Source organism: Aotus nancymaae, unplaced genomic scaffold (assembly GCF_030222135.1).
Source record: "Aotus nancymaae isolate 86718 unplaced genomic scaffold, 86718_ANA_hifiasm-v0.15.2.pri h1tg000040l, whole genome shotgun sequence".
Classification (NCBI taxonomy): domain Eukaryota; kingdom Metazoa; phylum Chordata; class Mammalia; order Primates; family Aotidae; genus Aotus; species Aotus nancymaae.
In genome coordinates, this window is record NW_026988454.1 from 5,194,384 (window position 1) to 5,212,755 (window position 18,372).

General features: G+C 40.2%; 1 protein-coding gene across 1 annotated transcript in view; it reads right to left on the bottom strand.

The window, feature by feature from the left end:
- The window catches only part of PACRG (parkin coregulated), a 593,065-nt gene that overhangs the window by 211,296 nt on the left and 363,397 nt on the right, over positions 1 to 18,372 (bottom strand). Inside the window, exon 4 of the mRNA XM_012451086.3 lies at positions 7,569 to 7,718. Within this exon, the coding sequence (XP_012306509.2) occupies positions 7,569 to 7,718 (150 nt within the window). The remainder of the gene's footprint in view (positions 1 to 7,568; positions 7,719 to 18,372) is intronic.

Here is an 18,372-nt window from a genome sequence, read left to right on the forward strand (position 1 = left end):
TTCAGACAATAACTTGACTCTTTCAACCAACTGCCAATCAGGAAGTCATTGAGTCCACCTGTGACCTGTAAACCACCACTTTCTGGACCAAGCCAATGTATGCCCCACACATATAGATCAATGTCTTATGTCTCCCTAAAACATATAAAAACCAAGCTGAACCCAACCACCTTGGGCACATGTTCTGAGGACCTCCTGAGACTGTGCCTTGGGTCTTGGTCACTCGTATTTGGCTCAGAATAAATCTCTTTAAATATTTTACAGAGTCGGACTGTTTTTGTCAACACCTTTCATCACGGTTTCAGAACCGATGAATGGGATTCTCCTACACAAGCCACTCTAAATATACCACCGTTGCCCTTGGTCCAGAAACAATGGGGATGTGCCTGGGCCATGAACCTGTCTGCAACTCAGTATCCTCCTGACAGCCTGATCCCTTCAGGTAAAGTTGCACAGGTGGGGACAGTGGTAAAGCCAGATGCTGGTGAGATGGGGATGCCCAGGAGAAACTTGGCCACGGCACTTTGGAAAGACTTGTACAGAGAAACTGCAAATATAAGGGTCAATTGAAAACAGGACACAGTGGAAAGAGGTTGGGATTTCACTAGTTCCCTGAGCAAAGCTGTTGAAAATGTGAGCTTCCGTCTCTGGTTAGTTTGCAGCATTACGGAAGAAGAAGAAAAACATCAATTCCCAGACATCTCCCCAACTCCAAACTTACCCAGGTCCATTTTCTTTCTCAACTAAACGAACCTTCCTGCTGATTTAACTTTATTCACCAAAAATGAGATTTTTATCTCCACATGCTATAGGAAAAAGGTATATCGTCTGGATTGAATCGTGTTTCCCCCAAATTCATGTCTTTTCCAGAACCTTAGAATGTGGCCTTACTTGGAAATAGGATCATTGCCAACGTAAGTAGTTAAGATAAAGTCATACTGGAGTACTGGAGTAGGGTGGTCCATTCATCTGACCCTTACGAGGGCGCGTATTTTCACAGGAAGAGGAGAAGAGACAGAGAGACATGCACAGGAAAAAAGGCCACATGAAGATGGGGCGGGACTGCAGTGACGCATCACCCACAACCAAGGACGGCTGGCACCTCCAGAAGCAGCGGGAAGGAGGCTTCCCTGGAGCTGCAGTGAGAGCCGGCCCTGTCCGCACCTTGATCTTTAACTTGTAGCCTCCAGAACTGGGAGACAATACACCTGTTGTTGAAGCCACTCAGTGTATGGCAATTTGTTACGTGGCTCCAGGAAGCTAAGACACAGCCTTCAGAACTGAATTAGTCATCGCCCTACCAGGTTACAGACTGACAACTCAGAATCACCCTTCCCTCCAGGCAGGTGCAACCACGGAGGTCTACAGAGAAGAGCACACTGAGATTTAATTTAGAGTTTGTGACTGCCCCCTCTCCTCCGATGTTGCTTTTTACAAGTGGATTTGGGTTGAAAATGGACTCAAATGTAGCAATCTCAGTGAAGAGGAGAGATATTTAACCTCATAAGCATGTGTAGGTTTCACCATAGTAAAGAGGTCTTTATGGGCTGACCACACGTGGGGGCGTCCGGTGAGGGAGGCAAGCCTGAGCCCTTCCCAGGATCTTCTGCTGTCCTGGGCTGCCCTCTTTGATCACTTTACAACCGTCTGTTTCTGCAGAAATGAGTCCTCCATCCCCATCCCCAAAGATTTTCCAGGCTTTGGAGCTCTGCTTATAGAGAATACTTGGAAGAAGTAGGGATATTGCACTTGGAGAAGTAAATACCAAGGAGGAAGGAAAGTTTTCTATCATTTCCCAAGGGCTTGCTATGTGGAAAAGGATTAACCATTGTGCTGTGTAGTTTAGACGTGAGAGGGAAACCAGATGGAAATGTTAGGTGTAGATTTCATTTCAAAACACGAGGTGCGTTTCTCTTTGGAAGTAGAACAGGCTGCCCCATGAAGCAGTGAGGCTGCTTGGACAAGATGCAAGAAGTAAGTCCTGGTTGTATAGGCTGAGTTAGTGAACTAATTTCACACAAGCACATATTAGGCACCTAATTCTATTAGGTGTGCCAAACTCCACATAAGAAAAGGAAAGACCAACACAAACATTTGGCCTTTGTGGAAGTAATGATTGTATAGTTTGGTAAATTGGAGATACTCTCAGACCAAAGGACCCCTACACAGATCTTCCAACTTTATGATCCTAGGATATTCTGTAGACGAGTAAGTTAAGTCGGCGTGGAGGAAGTGCTCACAGAGACTAGATATATGCATGGCAATTCCAAATCTAACTTTCAGAAATGTGGGTGGCAGTAGTTCTAATAATTTCCTCAATGAATTTAGGATAATCTCATGGTTCAACTTTAATACATTTAATGATTTCAGAGGAACTTCGAAGCAAATTTCTAAGATGTAAATCATGAACTCAAAATTGCTCGAATTCCATGGGGAATGAACCTTAATTCCAAAATGAAATTTAAATCTCTGTGAGGAGAAATAGCATTCATATATACCAACTTTGAGACAGAGAAACTGGAAGTTCTGTTGTTGTGGTTGTTTGGTAAACAATCTATTCCCAGACGTTCATTAATGCTTGAAAAGAGCATGAGAATTGGTCCCAGGGAACTCACACGAATATCAAGGAGGGTTATCAAGGAGGGTTTGCATCAGGTTGACTCACAAGGCTTAGGTTCTCATTAGAAGTTGTTTTAAAAGACGATCGCATAAAATAATTATTTCTATTTTTTAGAAGCCATCAAAGACCTGGTACAAACATCCTAAAATTTTGCAAACTTCAGGCATCCTCATTCCCTATGTTTTAATGTGCCTGAATCTGAATTAAAATTTTAAGTCTCTTTAATGGACTTTTAATTAGTCTATAATAGTATACATCTTAGATTTATCTTAGATAAAGCCAAGCTATTTGAGTTCTACAAACGTGGGGACATGATATTTCATTATTATGTTTACTTTTGCATATTTCATGATGTAAATTTATGACATTATCTGAGTATCAGATCTGGAGTCTGAAGTCTTAGGTAGGGACTGTTTCAGAACCATCGGTACTGTCAGAAATGAACCAAAATACAGTAAACAGGCCTACGGGAGAGCTCCAATCTGCTGGCAGAGCCCATATTCCAGCTGTAAATGCTTTAATGCCATTTATTGGCTCATGCTTCTCAAATGTAATACTCTGCATCATTAATTTTGTAGTTTCATCTCTGAAAACTATAAATTGAAGATTCCTATTGTTTTAATTTTCTGTAACCTTTAATAACATTTGTGAAAGAACACAGGAAAGAATCAATTGCTATTGGCTGTATGACAAATGCATTCAAGGAATATTTTATAGAAACTCCTCTTTCTCTTTCCCCTCAAAGCAGTCACTGGGAACACAGCATGTTTTACGTACAAAATTCACTGTTTAGAATACACGGAGACAAGCTCAAAAGCTTAGATACCAGTTTGGTTGTTCCAAAGAGGGCCTTGGTCCAGGATTTCCTTGTCTGTGCTGGAGAGAGCTCTCTCTTTTTTAAATATGATGCTCCCTAAACACTGGTCACATATTCAAGCTGAAAGGTTATGCCAGGAAAGGATGGATTTGAAAACCTGTTACCAGTGAACAAATCTGAGTCTTTAACTGATTTGGCCACTCACCCCTGCATTTGGCAATTAGAGGCAAAATGAACCATTTGAAGCAAAGGCACTGACGCAGCCAGTGAGACCAGGAGGCCACGTGGTCTTCACAGGCTCACGGAGGGCCAAGCGATAGGTCACCCACAAGCGAGTGTTACAGGTCACACACAACACTTTCAGTTGCCTGGCTATGTTGTTACATAACAATTCATATAGTGTGATATTATTCTATAATATGTACTACTCTATGTGTATGATATTGTATAGGTATATAATTTTGTATAATTATAATGGCTATCTCATTAACACTCCGTCATGGACAGGCTCTGTGTGAAGGTGCCCAGAACACACTACCTCTAATGATGCCCATCCTAATGAAAAGTTGTTATTATACATATTTTGTATAGACAGAAAAATTTATGATTAGAGACTTTAAGGGATTTGCCTGAGGTCACATCTCTTCTGGCTCCAAAATGTTCCTGTTTATTCTACACTACCATTCACATCTCGGATATATCTGTTCTTGTTTTAACTATAGCCGAATTAAACTCTGTGAAAAGTATTACTAATACACAAGAGTATACAGCCGCTCTCTCTTCTAGAACAAGAAGGATCTAGTGGGGCTGGTTCTAAGTTTCCGTTGTTATGGTGGTGTAGATGGGGCCTGAATTGGTGCTGTGAGCACAGACTGTTCCTCCCTGCCTTACTTGATTTCCAACTAGTCCCTGAAAAGACTGGAGGCATGGGCTCCTCACATGGGCAATTGCCACAATGTCCAGGGCCCTGGCTATGCAGCCCTCCACTGCTTATTTCAGAGGAAGTTCATGTGACATTAAAACAAGAGAGATTGTAAAAAAAAAAAAAAAAAAGAAAAAGAAAAAAACCTCAGGCAGTAGATTTGATCTGATGTTTGCACTTTGAGAGGATACTGACAGACAGACAGACAGACAGGGTCATTTTATTCGAAAGAATATTTTCTCTCATTCTCTTTTTTGTCACTTGTATCTGGTCTCATTCTAAAAAGGATTTTGTAGTGGAACTTGAAAGAAATATTTTGAATCTGAGTTTAACAAGACGTTGATTTACATAAAAGACAAATAGAAACAGGAAATAAAAAATGTGAAATTGTTCTCCAATATATTGAAATTCAGAATGAGGTTTTTTTTTAACATTACATATGATCAATTTCTAATATAATTTTAATTGTAAATATTATATCTGTTACTAAGGACATCTGCTTACATATAATTTCGTGATCTATATCATAAAGCAGGATTTATTAAAATGTTATTAAAGCTAAATCATTTTTCTAATGAAAATTCTAACATAATTGAAAATCTTGTGATAAGCTTTTTCTGAAAGAATTGGATCTAGGGTAACATAGCTACTTTGAGGAACAGTTTTAAGTTTCTATAGCTAGAATGCCCCGATTTTGTAATAGGACCCTCTGAAAATACAGCAAACTGCGGGCTGGCATTGTTGTGACAGGTTTCCAAGATAAGTAGAAAATGAAGCTGAAGCTAATATTTTTCCCTTCAAATGTCAGAAAAATGTTAAGCAGAAAAATAATTTAAATGTAGAATTCCTGATGCATGCATTTAGAAAGACTCCAAAAGAATTAGCTGAGTTTGGAACCAATTAAGGGCTACAGTAAGAACTTTAAATTTCTCACACTGATAAAATCTTAATAGAGATTTATTCTTAAAGTCAACCATTTTCTTTGTTAAGCATACGAACACCTGTGAGTTAAAGATTTAAAGGAAAACTATAACGAGGAAGCGGTAGAAACCAACTGTTTTGTTTAATAGTCTAGAGCTCCCAACAAGGTTTATCTGCCTTTGTGGCAGCAATATTTATCCATCTTTATAGATTTCCTTGAGGATAAAGAAAGACTCTAATTGTCCTTTGAACATCACTGATTTTCTACTTTTATACAGAGATAGAGAAAGATGTTTAGATACAATTTCTAGCTTTTACTGCGAGACCAACAAAAGCATTACAGCAGCGCCGCAGTACCTGTTCGCAGACACTCAGGCAAGAAAGGGGAAGTGTGCTCAGGCTCATCTTCCGTGATCGTCAAGTACAGAAACAAAGGTTCACATGGGATAAGAGCTAAGAGAGGGCGACTTTTACAAGAGTTAAACGGAAATAGTAATAGTACATGCATCATAGGTTTGCATGAGGATTACTGGGGAAGTCTCGGCGAATGGCACACTTCAAAAATGTTAACTAAGACTTGCGGGTGGCTGTTCCCTGATGCTTCCATCTCCTTAATAATGCTACCATCTCTATCAGAACACCTTGATCTCCAAGTTCCTAGAATCTAAATATAAGGTGTGCAGTTAGAGTTGCTTTTATGGACCTTAGTTGAACAAGGTGCACATCTGGAGTTTTCTATGACTTTATGGATATTTGCTGCTACTCTATGGTAAAAATATCAACTATGAATGAAAAATATTTAAATAAGTACTTTCCAAAAGTTATTACTCTGCTTAAAGACTAACCATCTTGCATAAATGGATTTGAATGTCCACCACATTACCCACAGCTCTTCAGATAATTTGAATAGGATACCTTTGCAAGCACTCCATTATAAACATTTATAAACTCCTATAACTCCAGTTTGAAGTCCTTTTTCTAAATACATAATAATGTTAAATGCAGAAGTCAGTTCTACTATCGAAAGAGAGCCAAAGGCTTTTTGAGAATTCCATGATTTCCTGAATATCTATGCCTGGAGCATGCATTACAGCCATTGAATAATAATATAAAAAATTGTGATTCCAAACAAAAGTCTGTTTGTGGCAGGAGCTGCCGTAAACTCAGCTTTTTGGTTTTTTTTCCTTGAATATATGATGTTTGATTTTTGTTTGATTTTTTTTCTTGAATATGTGATGAGCAGATCATGTTACAAAAGTTTCATGCAGTGTTCCATTAAATCAATAACTTATTGATACCACTGTCAGGGAAGAACTTCAATGTTAACTTACACTATGCATATGAGAAGTATGGAACTTCAAAGGTAACAACAAAAAAGAAAATTAGACTCATCATTTCAAGGAAATCACACTCTTTTTTTTTTTTTTTTTTGAGACGGAGTTTCGCTCTTGATACCCAGGCTGGAGCGCAATGGCGCGATCTCGGCTCACCGCAACCTCCGCCTCCTGGGTTCAGGCAATTCTCCTGCCTCAGCCTCCTGAGTAGCTGGGATTACAGGCACGCGCCACCGTGCCCAGCTAATTTTTTGTATTAGTAGAGACGGGGTTTCACCATGTCGACCAGGATGGTCTCGATCTCTTGACCTCGTGATCCACCCGCCTCGGCCTCCCAAAGTGCTGGGATTACAGGCTTGAGCCACCGCGCCCGGCCGGAAATCACACTCTTAATGAACAGATGTACATCCACTACCTGCCAAGGGTCAGCAAAAACTTGCTATTTTCTTTGTCAGGGTAAAATAGAGCTATCTGAATTCATCTAAGCTTACAGAACAATACTACAAAAAATAAATGAATCATCAAAACCACTCACCAGGTTTTAACAATAGTGCTTAAAAATACATCTTACATCAATGGAAAAAAACTGACTGAAACTGTAACAGGAAGTATCTAAAGGTAGAATCACTATGAAGAAAAAGAACAAACTCAAAACCTACTAATGTATTCAAAAAACCATTAAAAAAACTTCACAATTTATTTATTTCTTCAGCGCCTCTGTACTGAGTAAGTAAGCTATACGGGAGGAGTAATAAATGAAATTGTTAATTTTACTGTTTCCCTCGAGAGTAGCTGGAGAAGGGGTGGGAATATGCTATTTAGATCTCCAAATGGATCGTGGTTTATATGCAATAATAAATCCTGAACGTGTTGCTAATTAACTCTACTTGAAACCACTCCTTTTTTTTTTTTTTTAAGGGCTTAAAAGACATTTAGACTTGTAGGTTCACTCACCATTCATGTTCTTAAAGATGTTCAGGACGGGGAGGATTTGACGGTAATAGGGCACCAAGGCCTTGCCCACCATCTCAGCTGACACAACTAGATGCTGGAGGACCTTGAGAGTGACACAGATGACCTGTCGGTTTCGAAGGTTCAAGGCATCTATAAGGTAAAAGAAGGAACAAGCAAAAAATAGTTAAATATAAAGCACCAATTCTACAAGGTTAAGGCAAAGGTGTCTTGTGGTTGCCTTTAATTAAATTGCACTCTACTGGGGACCAGTGGGCCTTTATTAGGATATCTTTGAATGACACATTGCAACCCTGTTTTCAATGGAATCTTGTGTGATTGCTGTTTATTCTCCTCACTTGCACTGATTTCTCACCAGCCCTAAGAATGCAGCTCATTTTCCCCTCGTGGAAGAGGCTGGGACTCTGAGTTGGATAAGCAGTAGGAAAGATGTAAGGTCACTTAGTGTCGCTGGAGTTAAAGGAGCCCATGAAGGTTGACAGCAGATACATTTTTATGCAACAATCTCTCATGCGACAATCTATTCCATTCTTAAAATCATTAACATGGAACCAATATTTATTTAAGAAGGAGGTTTGGGGCCGGGCGCGGTGGCTCAAGCCTGTAATCCCAGCACTTTGGGAGGCCAAGGCGGGTGGATCACAAGGTCAAGAGATCGAGACCATCCTGGTCAACATGGTGAAACCTCGTCTCTACTAACACAAAAAATTAGCTGGGCATGGTGGCGTGTGCCTGTAATCCCAGCTACTCAGGAAGCTGAGGCAGGAGAATTGCCTGAACCCAGGAGGTGGAGGTTGCGGTGAGCCGAGATCGCGCCATTGCACTCCAGCGTGGGTAACAAGCGAAACTCTGTCTCAAACAAAAAAAAAAAAAAAAGAAGAAGAAGGTTTGGGCATGGTGTTCGAAACTACAGGCTGGTTACAAACACCGAGAATATTCTTGGTATAAGTAAACATAAAGTGATTATATTTAGGCCCTGAAAAAGGTAGGAAAGAAAAGCAACATTTTTTAAAGTTCAGTTAGAAGAAATCAACACATAAGCTATAAGAGACCACAGGAATATCAGAGTTTTAAAGAACAGTTCTGAGTGCAAAGTAACAAGCTGTACTGCAGAGACAGAGCAAGAGACGCCACCAGGTAGGGTCTGAAAAGCACCGTTTGCCCCAGTTGGAAGTGCAGGGGGTCAGGAATCAGGATGCTGGTAACTGGCTGTGTGAGCCTGGCCAACTCACTGGCACTTTCTTGGCCCCAGTTTCTTCAATCATGGGAGCCTGTTATGCGCTTTCTAAGATGACTGAAAGTACCATGGTTTAAGTAGAAGAGCCAGATAAAACATCTATTATAGAAGGTCAAAAGTGCGATTAATAAAATGTGATGCCTCAGATGACTCCAAGAAGAAGTCAAAGGCTCTTATTTGTAACATGTTCTACCTTCTCGTGAAAAGGATTGACTATGACCTTAAAGCATGTGCCACTGTGGAGGGACCAAAGGACCCAAGCTATAAAAAGAAATGATGCGTTGGTCAATACATCTCTGCGGCAGTCCTGACATTGCTCTTGAACTCCAGCTCGCGTTTCCATCAGCCTGGATCTTGCCAGAATCTCAAATTCAGTTTGTTCCAAAGACTCAGACTTCCCCCTGAACTCTCTTTTCTTCCCTTTGTTCCTGATATTTAGTAAAGATAAATCTTGTTTCTAGGCACTCCAGGTCAAACTCTGTTTCTCCTCCTTTGCATTCCTCATGTTACGAAATCATCTGGTTTTCCTTTTGCAGTTTCTCTTGAATTGGCATCTCCCTCTCCATCCTCACCAATACTCCTCTGGTCCTGGTCTCCATCCTCACCTCCTCTCCCCTGGTCCTGGTCTCCATCCTCACCTCCTCTCCTCTGGTCCTGGTCTCCATCCTCACCTCCTCTCCCCTGGTCCTGGTCTCCATCCTCACCTCCTCTCCCCTGGTCCTGGTCTCCATCCTCACCTCCTCTCCCCTGGTCCTGGTCTCCATCCTCACCTCCTCTCCCCTGGTCCTGGTCTCCATCCTCACCTCCTCTCCCCTGGTCCTGGTCTCCATCCTCACCTCCTCTCCCCTGGTCCTGGTCTCCATCCTCACCTCCTCTCCTCTGGTCCTGGTCTCCATCCTCACCTCCTCTCCCCTGGTCCTGGTCTCCATCCTCACCTCCTCTCCCCTGGTCCTGGTCTCCATCCTCACCTCCTCTCCCCTGGTCCTGGTCTCCATCCTCACCTCCTCTCCCCTGGTCCTGGTCTCCATCCTCACCTCCTCTCCCCTGGTCCTGGTCTCCATCCTCACCTCCTCTCCTCTGGTCCTGGTCTCCATCCTCACCTCCTCTCCCCTGGTCCTGGTCTCCATCCTCACCTCCTCTCCTCTGGTCCTGGTCTCCATCCTCACCTCCTCTCCTCTGGTCCTGGTCTCCATCCTCACCTCCTCTCCTCTGGTCCTGGTCTCCATTCTCACCTCCTCTCCTCTGGTCCTGGTCTCCATCCTCACCTCCTCTCCTCTGGTTCTGGTCTCCATCCTCACCTCCCCTCCTCTGGTTCTGGTCTCCATCCTCACCTCCCCTCCTCTGGTTCTGGTCTCCATCCTCACCTCCTCTCCTCTGGTCCGGGTCTCTATACTCACCTTATCTCCTCTGGTCTCACTCTCCATCCTCACCTTCTCTCCTCTGATCTTGGTCTCTATCCTCACGTCCTCTCTCCAGTCCCAGTCTTCCTCCTTACCCCCTCTCCTCTGGTTTTGGTCTCTATCCTCATCTCCTCTTCTCTGGTCCTGGTCTCCATTCTCACCTCCTCTTCTCGGGTCCCAGTCTCTATCCTCACCTCCTCTCCTCTGGTCTCATTCTCCATCCTCACCTTCTCTCCTCCAGGTCTCCATTCTTATTGCCACTCCTCTGGTTCTGGTCCTTGGGACCCCTTCACTGGAGCACTGGACTGCTCTTGAACAGATCTCTTATCTTTCTTTCTTTCTCCACTTCCCCAGCCTGTCTTCCAGGTACTGCTGGGTTAACCTCCCTCGAGCATGTCTGATCATCTCACCACCTGCTCAAAGAACTCAGAGCCCCCTCCACACTTCCATTTGCTACAAAAGTTGTGGGATGCTCTGAAGGGTTTTTATAACAAAACCCCTAGCTTGTTGCTGAAAGGGGTGAATGAAACCTCACTTTATTTTTTAAAAATTTTCTAGTGATTCCAGAGGAAATAGCTTCAAAACCACTAAATGATATGTTATTTTCCAAGACTTTTAACTGAGGATTTGGTTTAGTTCAAACTTATCCTAAGTGCTTCCTTTATGCCTGGCTAGTTTGAACTAAACCGAATCCTCTGTTAAAAGTCCTAGAATATAAGGTATCATTTAGTGGTTTCACAGCTATTTCCTCTGGGATCACTAGGAAGCTTTAAAAAAATGTGGTCAGATTCATCCCCACCTACCAACAAACTAGGGTTTGTGGCATGAAAACACTTCAGATCCCCCCCACAACTGCTGGTCCAATCCAGACTCCATTCTTGTTTAGTTTGAAAGTAAACACAAATGTCATGAAAAGAGATGGCTCAGCCTTCACTCAGGGAAACACCCTAAATATAACCATAGGACTCAGCAGCCTGCTGGCTCATTACTGCAGCAGCTAGACACGCCGCAGGACAAAGCATATCTGCTGAAAAACAACTAAAATTAGAATGCTGTCATTTAGTCTAAAAGCTGGAGTCATGAGATATTCAAGAACAAGGCTTCAGAGTACCACGAGGAGGTTGGGAGGAAGAAGGCATGTAACGTGTTGCTCAGTCAGCAGTAGAGACTCCCTGTCTGGTCTTATCTCCAATCTAAAAGCTGTTTTGCCTTTTTAGAATGTCAGGGGTTAGTGAGTCTTACTTACTGACAAGCTCAGTTATCAGAATCAAACTGGGAGCGCAGAAACGTTCTGAGGATTGGGGGCAGTTGACATTTTTTCAAAAGGTCTACCAATGACACTCAACAGGCTTAGGCTTCACGACTGCGCAGATCAGTGCGATGACTCATAGCACTTGTAGCTAACATGTAGTGAGCACCTCCATGTGCCGGGAATCACACCGAGCACTTCACCTGTCTTAACTTTCTTAGGCTTCCCTCACCAAATGTATATTGAGAGTACATGCATTACATGCCCATCACTGTTTCAGGAATTGGAAAGATGGAAATGAATGAGACAAGTATGGGACCAACCTCTTGGGGTTTATAAAATAGTATGGAAGAAGATATTAAACAAGTATGACAAATGTGACAGTTACGCATAAGAAGGACAGGGTGTTTAAGCAGACAAACAAGTCTCTCGCCTAGTCTAGGGTTAAGGGAAGGCTCCCAGCTGCAGGAACAAACCCCAGGGCTGAGTAGATGTCATTTACATGAAGAGTTTCCAGGAGAGGAAGCAGCACACTAGGGACTGGCTTCCTAGGAAGGAGGAGTTCTTTCACTTCAAGGGCTGCTCAGGTCTCATTCAAGACCCGAGAGAGTAGAAAGATACCCTGACTGGATGTGTCATTGGGAGTATGTCTTTCTTGAGATAGTTTGGAAGTGCTGGAAAGAAGTATGGAGGTGAGGTGTGTGCAAAAGGAGGTGAGGCTGTAGTGATGTTTCCCAAGCTCAAGAATCCCTGGGATAACCTTGCCTTACCAAGCAAACAGAATCAGATGTTTGAGATCCTGGGTTTCTTTCTTTTCTCTTTATTCATCCCTCCCTCCTATCCCACTCCTTAAAAAGGACTCGGAGCTACATCTAGCTAAATGTTTTAAAAACTGCTTAGGGAGGAAGGATTAGACACAGAAAGAAAACCACATGGGTGTGTTGTTTACATTTCTGTATATATTAAAAGAATTATATGATTGAGCACACAGAGTCCTCACTCCATTTTGTAGGTTTTGTCTTGTTTTTAAGAAAGCTGTTCTGTGGAAGTCATAAGTAGGAGAACCCATAGAATATAACAAAGAGACAACTGCCTGAATGTGGTAATTGCAGAAAAGATTTTGGAGACCGTAGTGGTCACTGGATGCTGGCTTATCCCACTGTTGTTCTTTTAGTGTGTGCCCGCCAGAGGTTGCAATAAAACAGCCTGGGTAAGCCTCTCACTGCCAATGTGAGAGAAGAATCTTTACCTGTAGAATATACTGATATCAAGGAGTAAATATATATATATATATATATACACACACACACACACACACGCACACGCATACACACATATGTATATATGAGATACATGAGTAACACTAACATTAAATTTTTATTAGGTTTATGTGTTTTATTAGGTTTTGGGCATGCATTATATATCGACGATTCCTAATTGATCATTTGGGCACGCATTAATAATCTCCCTCACAATGGATAACAATATTAACTATTAGGAAATAGATTAGATATTAGCTATTAGGAAACCCTGACTGAATTAACACGGTTGTGATAAACGTTATTGGATTGACAACGACCAAGAGCTAAACTGTTGCAATGGCATCTAAAATGGGGTTCTAAGTCCTCCTAAATGGCCAGGTAATGGCTCTAAAACTTCTGCAGTGGCTGTGAAACAAAGCCAGGATATGCACTATTTAAAAGCTTCCTAACTTCATCCAACAGGGATTTCTTATACTGCCCATTTTCTCTTCAGTTCCTCTATTTTTCTTCTTCATTCTCAGAGAATTAAGATATACCATGAAGTCAGAAGTCTTTTTGTTCTTACTGTCACAGTGGAATTAAAGCAAAAAGATTTTTTTTGAAACAAAGTTCTTTTCCTTTGAAAAAGTACGCTAACGGTATAAAGAGAATATGATTTTGTAGGTTGAAAGAGAAGAAACGTATTTATTCTTGTGTTGATGGGCCTGAAAGCTATTGTCAAGACATAAGTGAGGACTTTGAACTAAAGATTTAAGATTTTGAAAAGGTTCTAACATAAGGAGTCTACTGACATTATATATCAACCAATAGAACCTTTCCATTCGGAAAATTGGATTTCTATTGTACTGTTTACTGGCTTTAAGTATAATAAACAAGATAGAGCCTTCAGATATAGAGAAATTGCTGAAGAATAAGGAAAAATAATTTAAAGTCAAGGTGGTAAAATTATCTTAAATGGTTATATGCTACATGTATACTTTTCTCAGACATAAAATCACTATTTTATGATATTTTGCAAGGTGAAGAAATTTTCTGCTATTAGATATCATTCACTACTGTGGTGTCAGGAAAACAGAAAACATTTCTGCTTCTTTTTAAACCAGAAACCTCAAACAAAAGGCAAAAGCAAACAAAATTCTAAACAATATTTTTGACACAGGCTCTAAATATTAATTAAAGCCTTAATATACAAATAGCTATCACAATCTAATAAAGGATCGAATCTTCCAATTAAAAAATGGGCAAGGCACATAAGCAGACAATGCACAAATTACTACATGAAAATGAACATTTAAGATTCTAGAATGTTCAACTGGTGAAACCCAGAAAATCTGAGACAGGCCTCAGTTAATTTAGGAAGTTTATTTTGCCAAAGTTGAGGACGCGCCTGTGACACAGCCTCAGGAAGTCCTGACGACATGTGCCCAAGGTGGTCGGGCACAGCTTGGTTTTACACATTTTAGGGAGACACGAGACATCAATCAATATGTGTAAGAAGTACATGGGTTTGGTCCGGAAAGGCGGGACAACTTGGAAGCGGGAGGAAGCTTCCAGGTCACAGATAGATGATACACAGACAGTTACATTCTTTTGAGTTTCTGATGAGTCTCTCCAAAGAAAGCAAATCAGATATGCACCTATCTCAGTGAGCAGAGGAGTGACTTGGAATAGAATGGCAGGCAGGTGTGCCCTAAGCAGTTTCCAGCTTGAGTTTTTCTTAGTGATTTTGGGGGCCCAAGATATTTTCCTTTCACAAACTTCATTGTAATTTAACAAAACACTACTGTATAGTTTTTAATACTACATTAACACAAAGTTGTTGAAAATTTAATGCTGTCAGTTGGAAACAGGTTTGAGAAAAGAGAAAACACGTGCTCTCATAGACACTATGTTATAAACCATTCCAACCTTTCTATGGAGCAGTTCGGTAATGTACCTAAAAGTCATAAAAATGCATATAGCAGCTAACCTAGCAGTTTCACTTCTGGGCGGTTAGTCCAAGCCTTTAGGCAAATGTGCACAAAGAATTGTAGGAAAGAATGCTAAGCCCAGTGTTATTCATAGTTAGAAACAATCTGAATGTTTCAAGAACAATGAATTGTTCAAGTAAACTATAGTATATCCACACAATGAAAAATTATAAAATTATTTGTCATCTAATAGAAAAAATAGATTAAAATAGGAAAATGTTTAAGACACAAGTGAGTAAAGAAGTAGATTATAAAGCACAGTTGCACTATGACCTCATTTTATAAAACAGAATGTAAACCAAATAAATACTAGAAACTTATATACTGAGATGCTAACAGAGAGGACTGTCTTTTCCACAGGCATATGTAGGCACAGGATTTTGTTCCACTAAAAGATAAGAACATTTTAAAACTGCTCTTTGAAAAATTATTAATATACTGTGCACATTTTTCTTCTGTTATTACATATTATACTTCATGATTATAACTTTGTGTTTTAATATATGAGAATTCAATCCCTTTCTCATTATACTTTCTCAATATTCTCTCAATTATTTTTAACCCTTTCATTTTTGAGACAAACTTTAAGATAATTAGGTCAAATTGAAAATGCGCTTGGCCCTGTGGTAAAATTAGAGAACAATTTGGCAGACAACTGCCATCTTTATTACTTAATCTTTTCATTAGGAACATGATATCTCTTCAATTTTCTTGTCAAGTTCCTTGGAAAAGCTTCATAGTATTTTTTCACATTGATCCTGCATAAAATTTTTAGATATACTCAAAGGAATTCTATATTTTGCTGTTATTTGTGTAAAATTATTTCATCCCAATATGCTTTCTAAAGGTTATTGATAATATATACATAAAACTATATGACCTTTGTATACTTATTTTGTAATGCACTGTTAGAAGCAAATTTTTTGGTGCTGCAAAAGAAATAGCATTGAAATGTAAATTTTCTCAGCAAGGCAATTTTTACTTCTATAGGGGAGTGCATCTTGCAGATGGAGCAATGGTGAGAGCACACCTGAACAAGAGAGGGAAAGAGGTTCTTATCCCTGACATAGGTAGCCCCTACCACTATATCATTCCCCTATTGGCTAAGGTTGGACTGCACTGTCTAAGCTAATTCCTACTGGCTATTTTAAAGAGAGCAGGGATACCAGCCAGAGTGGCTGGGTGAGCAGTTTTGGTGGGAAAGACGGTTATGGAACAGGTAACTAAAGGTGATTCAGGTCACAGCAGGTGACCAGGGGTGACTCAGGAAAGAGCAGGTGGTCAGGGGAACAGATGTGAATGACTAATTAGGGCTGGCAGGAAAGTTGTTTACTGAAACTAGGGGCAAGGAGTTGAAGAGAATGAGAAAGTTAAACTTTAAAATGGAGAACAAAGAACACAGAAACTGAACACACTGGCATACTGATTCTTTGAAGAGAAATTTGGAACTCACTGTATCCAACAGGGCTAACTTATTTAATTCCCTTACTTGATCTAATTGTGTTTGAGTGAAATAAGTTGAATTTTATATGTAATGATACTACCAAGAATATTTTACATTTGTGTTTGCTTTCTAATATTTATCTCTCCTTTTTATGGTCATATGAAATAGGCTACAAATTCTAAAAGAAAATATAGTGTTATAGTGCTGAGAGCAGACAACTTTTTTTTCTGAGACAGGGTTTTACTCTGTCACCCCAGCTGAGTGCAGTGGCGTGATCACAGTTCACTGTATCCTCATCTGCCTGGGCTTAAGCAATCCTGTCACCTCTGCCTCCTGAGTAGCTGGAACTACAGGCATGCACAACCATGCCTGGCTAACTTTTTTTATATTTAGAGAGACGGGGTCTCACTATGTTACCCATGCTAGTCTCAAAGTTCTGAGTTCAAGTGATCTGCTGCCCTCCTTGGTCTTCCAAAGTGTTGGTATTACAAGCATGAGCCACCGTGTGTTTTAACCTTTTTTAAGTGTAGAATTCAGTAGCATTTATTACATTTATGATGTTGTGCAAGTCTCACCACTATCTTTTTCCAAAAATTTTTCATCACCCACAACTCTGTAGCCATTAAGCAAAGACTTCCCATGCCCCTGCTCTAGTCCCTGATAATCTACTTTTCATCTTTATGAATTTGTCTATTATAGTATCTTATAGTATTCCAAGTATTATTTTTTCTAAAGTTAAAATATTTAATTAATATTTGAGGTTTTGGACCCATTATAGCATTAGCTGAATTAGATTAAAATGGATATAAATTTTGCTAGTTCAGGAGTGCTAACCATATGATTTTCTATTTTATAGAGTAGAATGAATTCAAAATATGTTTTTAGTCCAAATTTAGATTTCAAAATTGTAGAAATTTTTCTCCTTCCATAACAGAGCTCAATTGCTATATAAGTAAATATGATCCAGCCTGATTTACCATATTCCTAGGCAATTAAAGTATGATGGATTTAGATCAGCCATTATGGCCATAAAGTAAGCCTATAACAAGAGTTACATCTTTTTTCTTTAATTCATTGTTTTCACGTTTCTCTACTTGAAGTAAATGTTATACAAAAAATGTTGATTTTTCTCTCAACACATATAGAAATATGTAAAATATATAAATAACATAACATGCTATTTATCTTTATGCAAAATTCAGATTTTCCATCAAAGTTTTGCCATTACATGTGGCTGACTCTTTTTCAATTTTTCGGTAGACCAAAATATATTCTTTTAGGGATGTAGAGTATAATTTAGTATTTGGTGAAAGTGTTTGACCTTTCTTTCCATTACACTCTTCGTTTTAAATATAGATACCTAATTAATGCTATTTGTTTGAGTAGATGAAAGTATTCAGCTACCAAAATGGTCTCCATGAGGCAGTCCCTAGCATGATCTATTTGACATTCCCCACATTCTAGACACAGAGAATGAAACTTGAGCATCGTGTCATCCAACATAGTCCTTTTTAGTCTTGCTGCCCAGGCTGGGCCTGCACTTGCTTACACACGTATGAGCATGTCTCACAGCAACTGAGAATAAACCCATCAGCACCGTGGCACTGTCCGAAGACCAGGCAGCTTTGTGTCTTTGGAGCACCTTGCTCCTCTGTACCTAAATTGCTGGCTCAGTTCATCTGCAAAGATTGGGGTGAAAACTGAAAGGGTGACCAAAGGAAGGAGTGAGCATTTTCAGAATAGAAAGCAATGACAATCTGCTGCATCATGTACCACGACTTCTAAGAATGACTGCTACGTTTCTTCCTCTGGTTGAGAAAAGATGGCCAAATTTCCACAGGGTTCAGACAGTAGAAGTAGCGGAGTGTAAAGAAAGTTACAATATGCACAGGATCTTCACAAAACAAGATGAGAGATGTGCACAAAATACAAGATGGGTAAACAGACGAGTTTCCAAGAAGGAGTTTGAAAACTACACACTGCTAAGCCTGACATCAATAACCGGTATGATTCTAGGACTGATTATTCCAGGTGATTCAGGAGCTCCTAGGAAAATAGCAGTTGTTACCAGAAGCCAGAGTGGGCACTCTGAAATAAGGCCAGCCGAGCTGACCTGATGTATTCTAATATGTTTCCTCATGAAGAAGATCATAAATAAACTGTATCAGCAAAGCATCTGGGCAAGACCTCTATGGTTTTCCTTGTATGGAAGATACAGGAATGG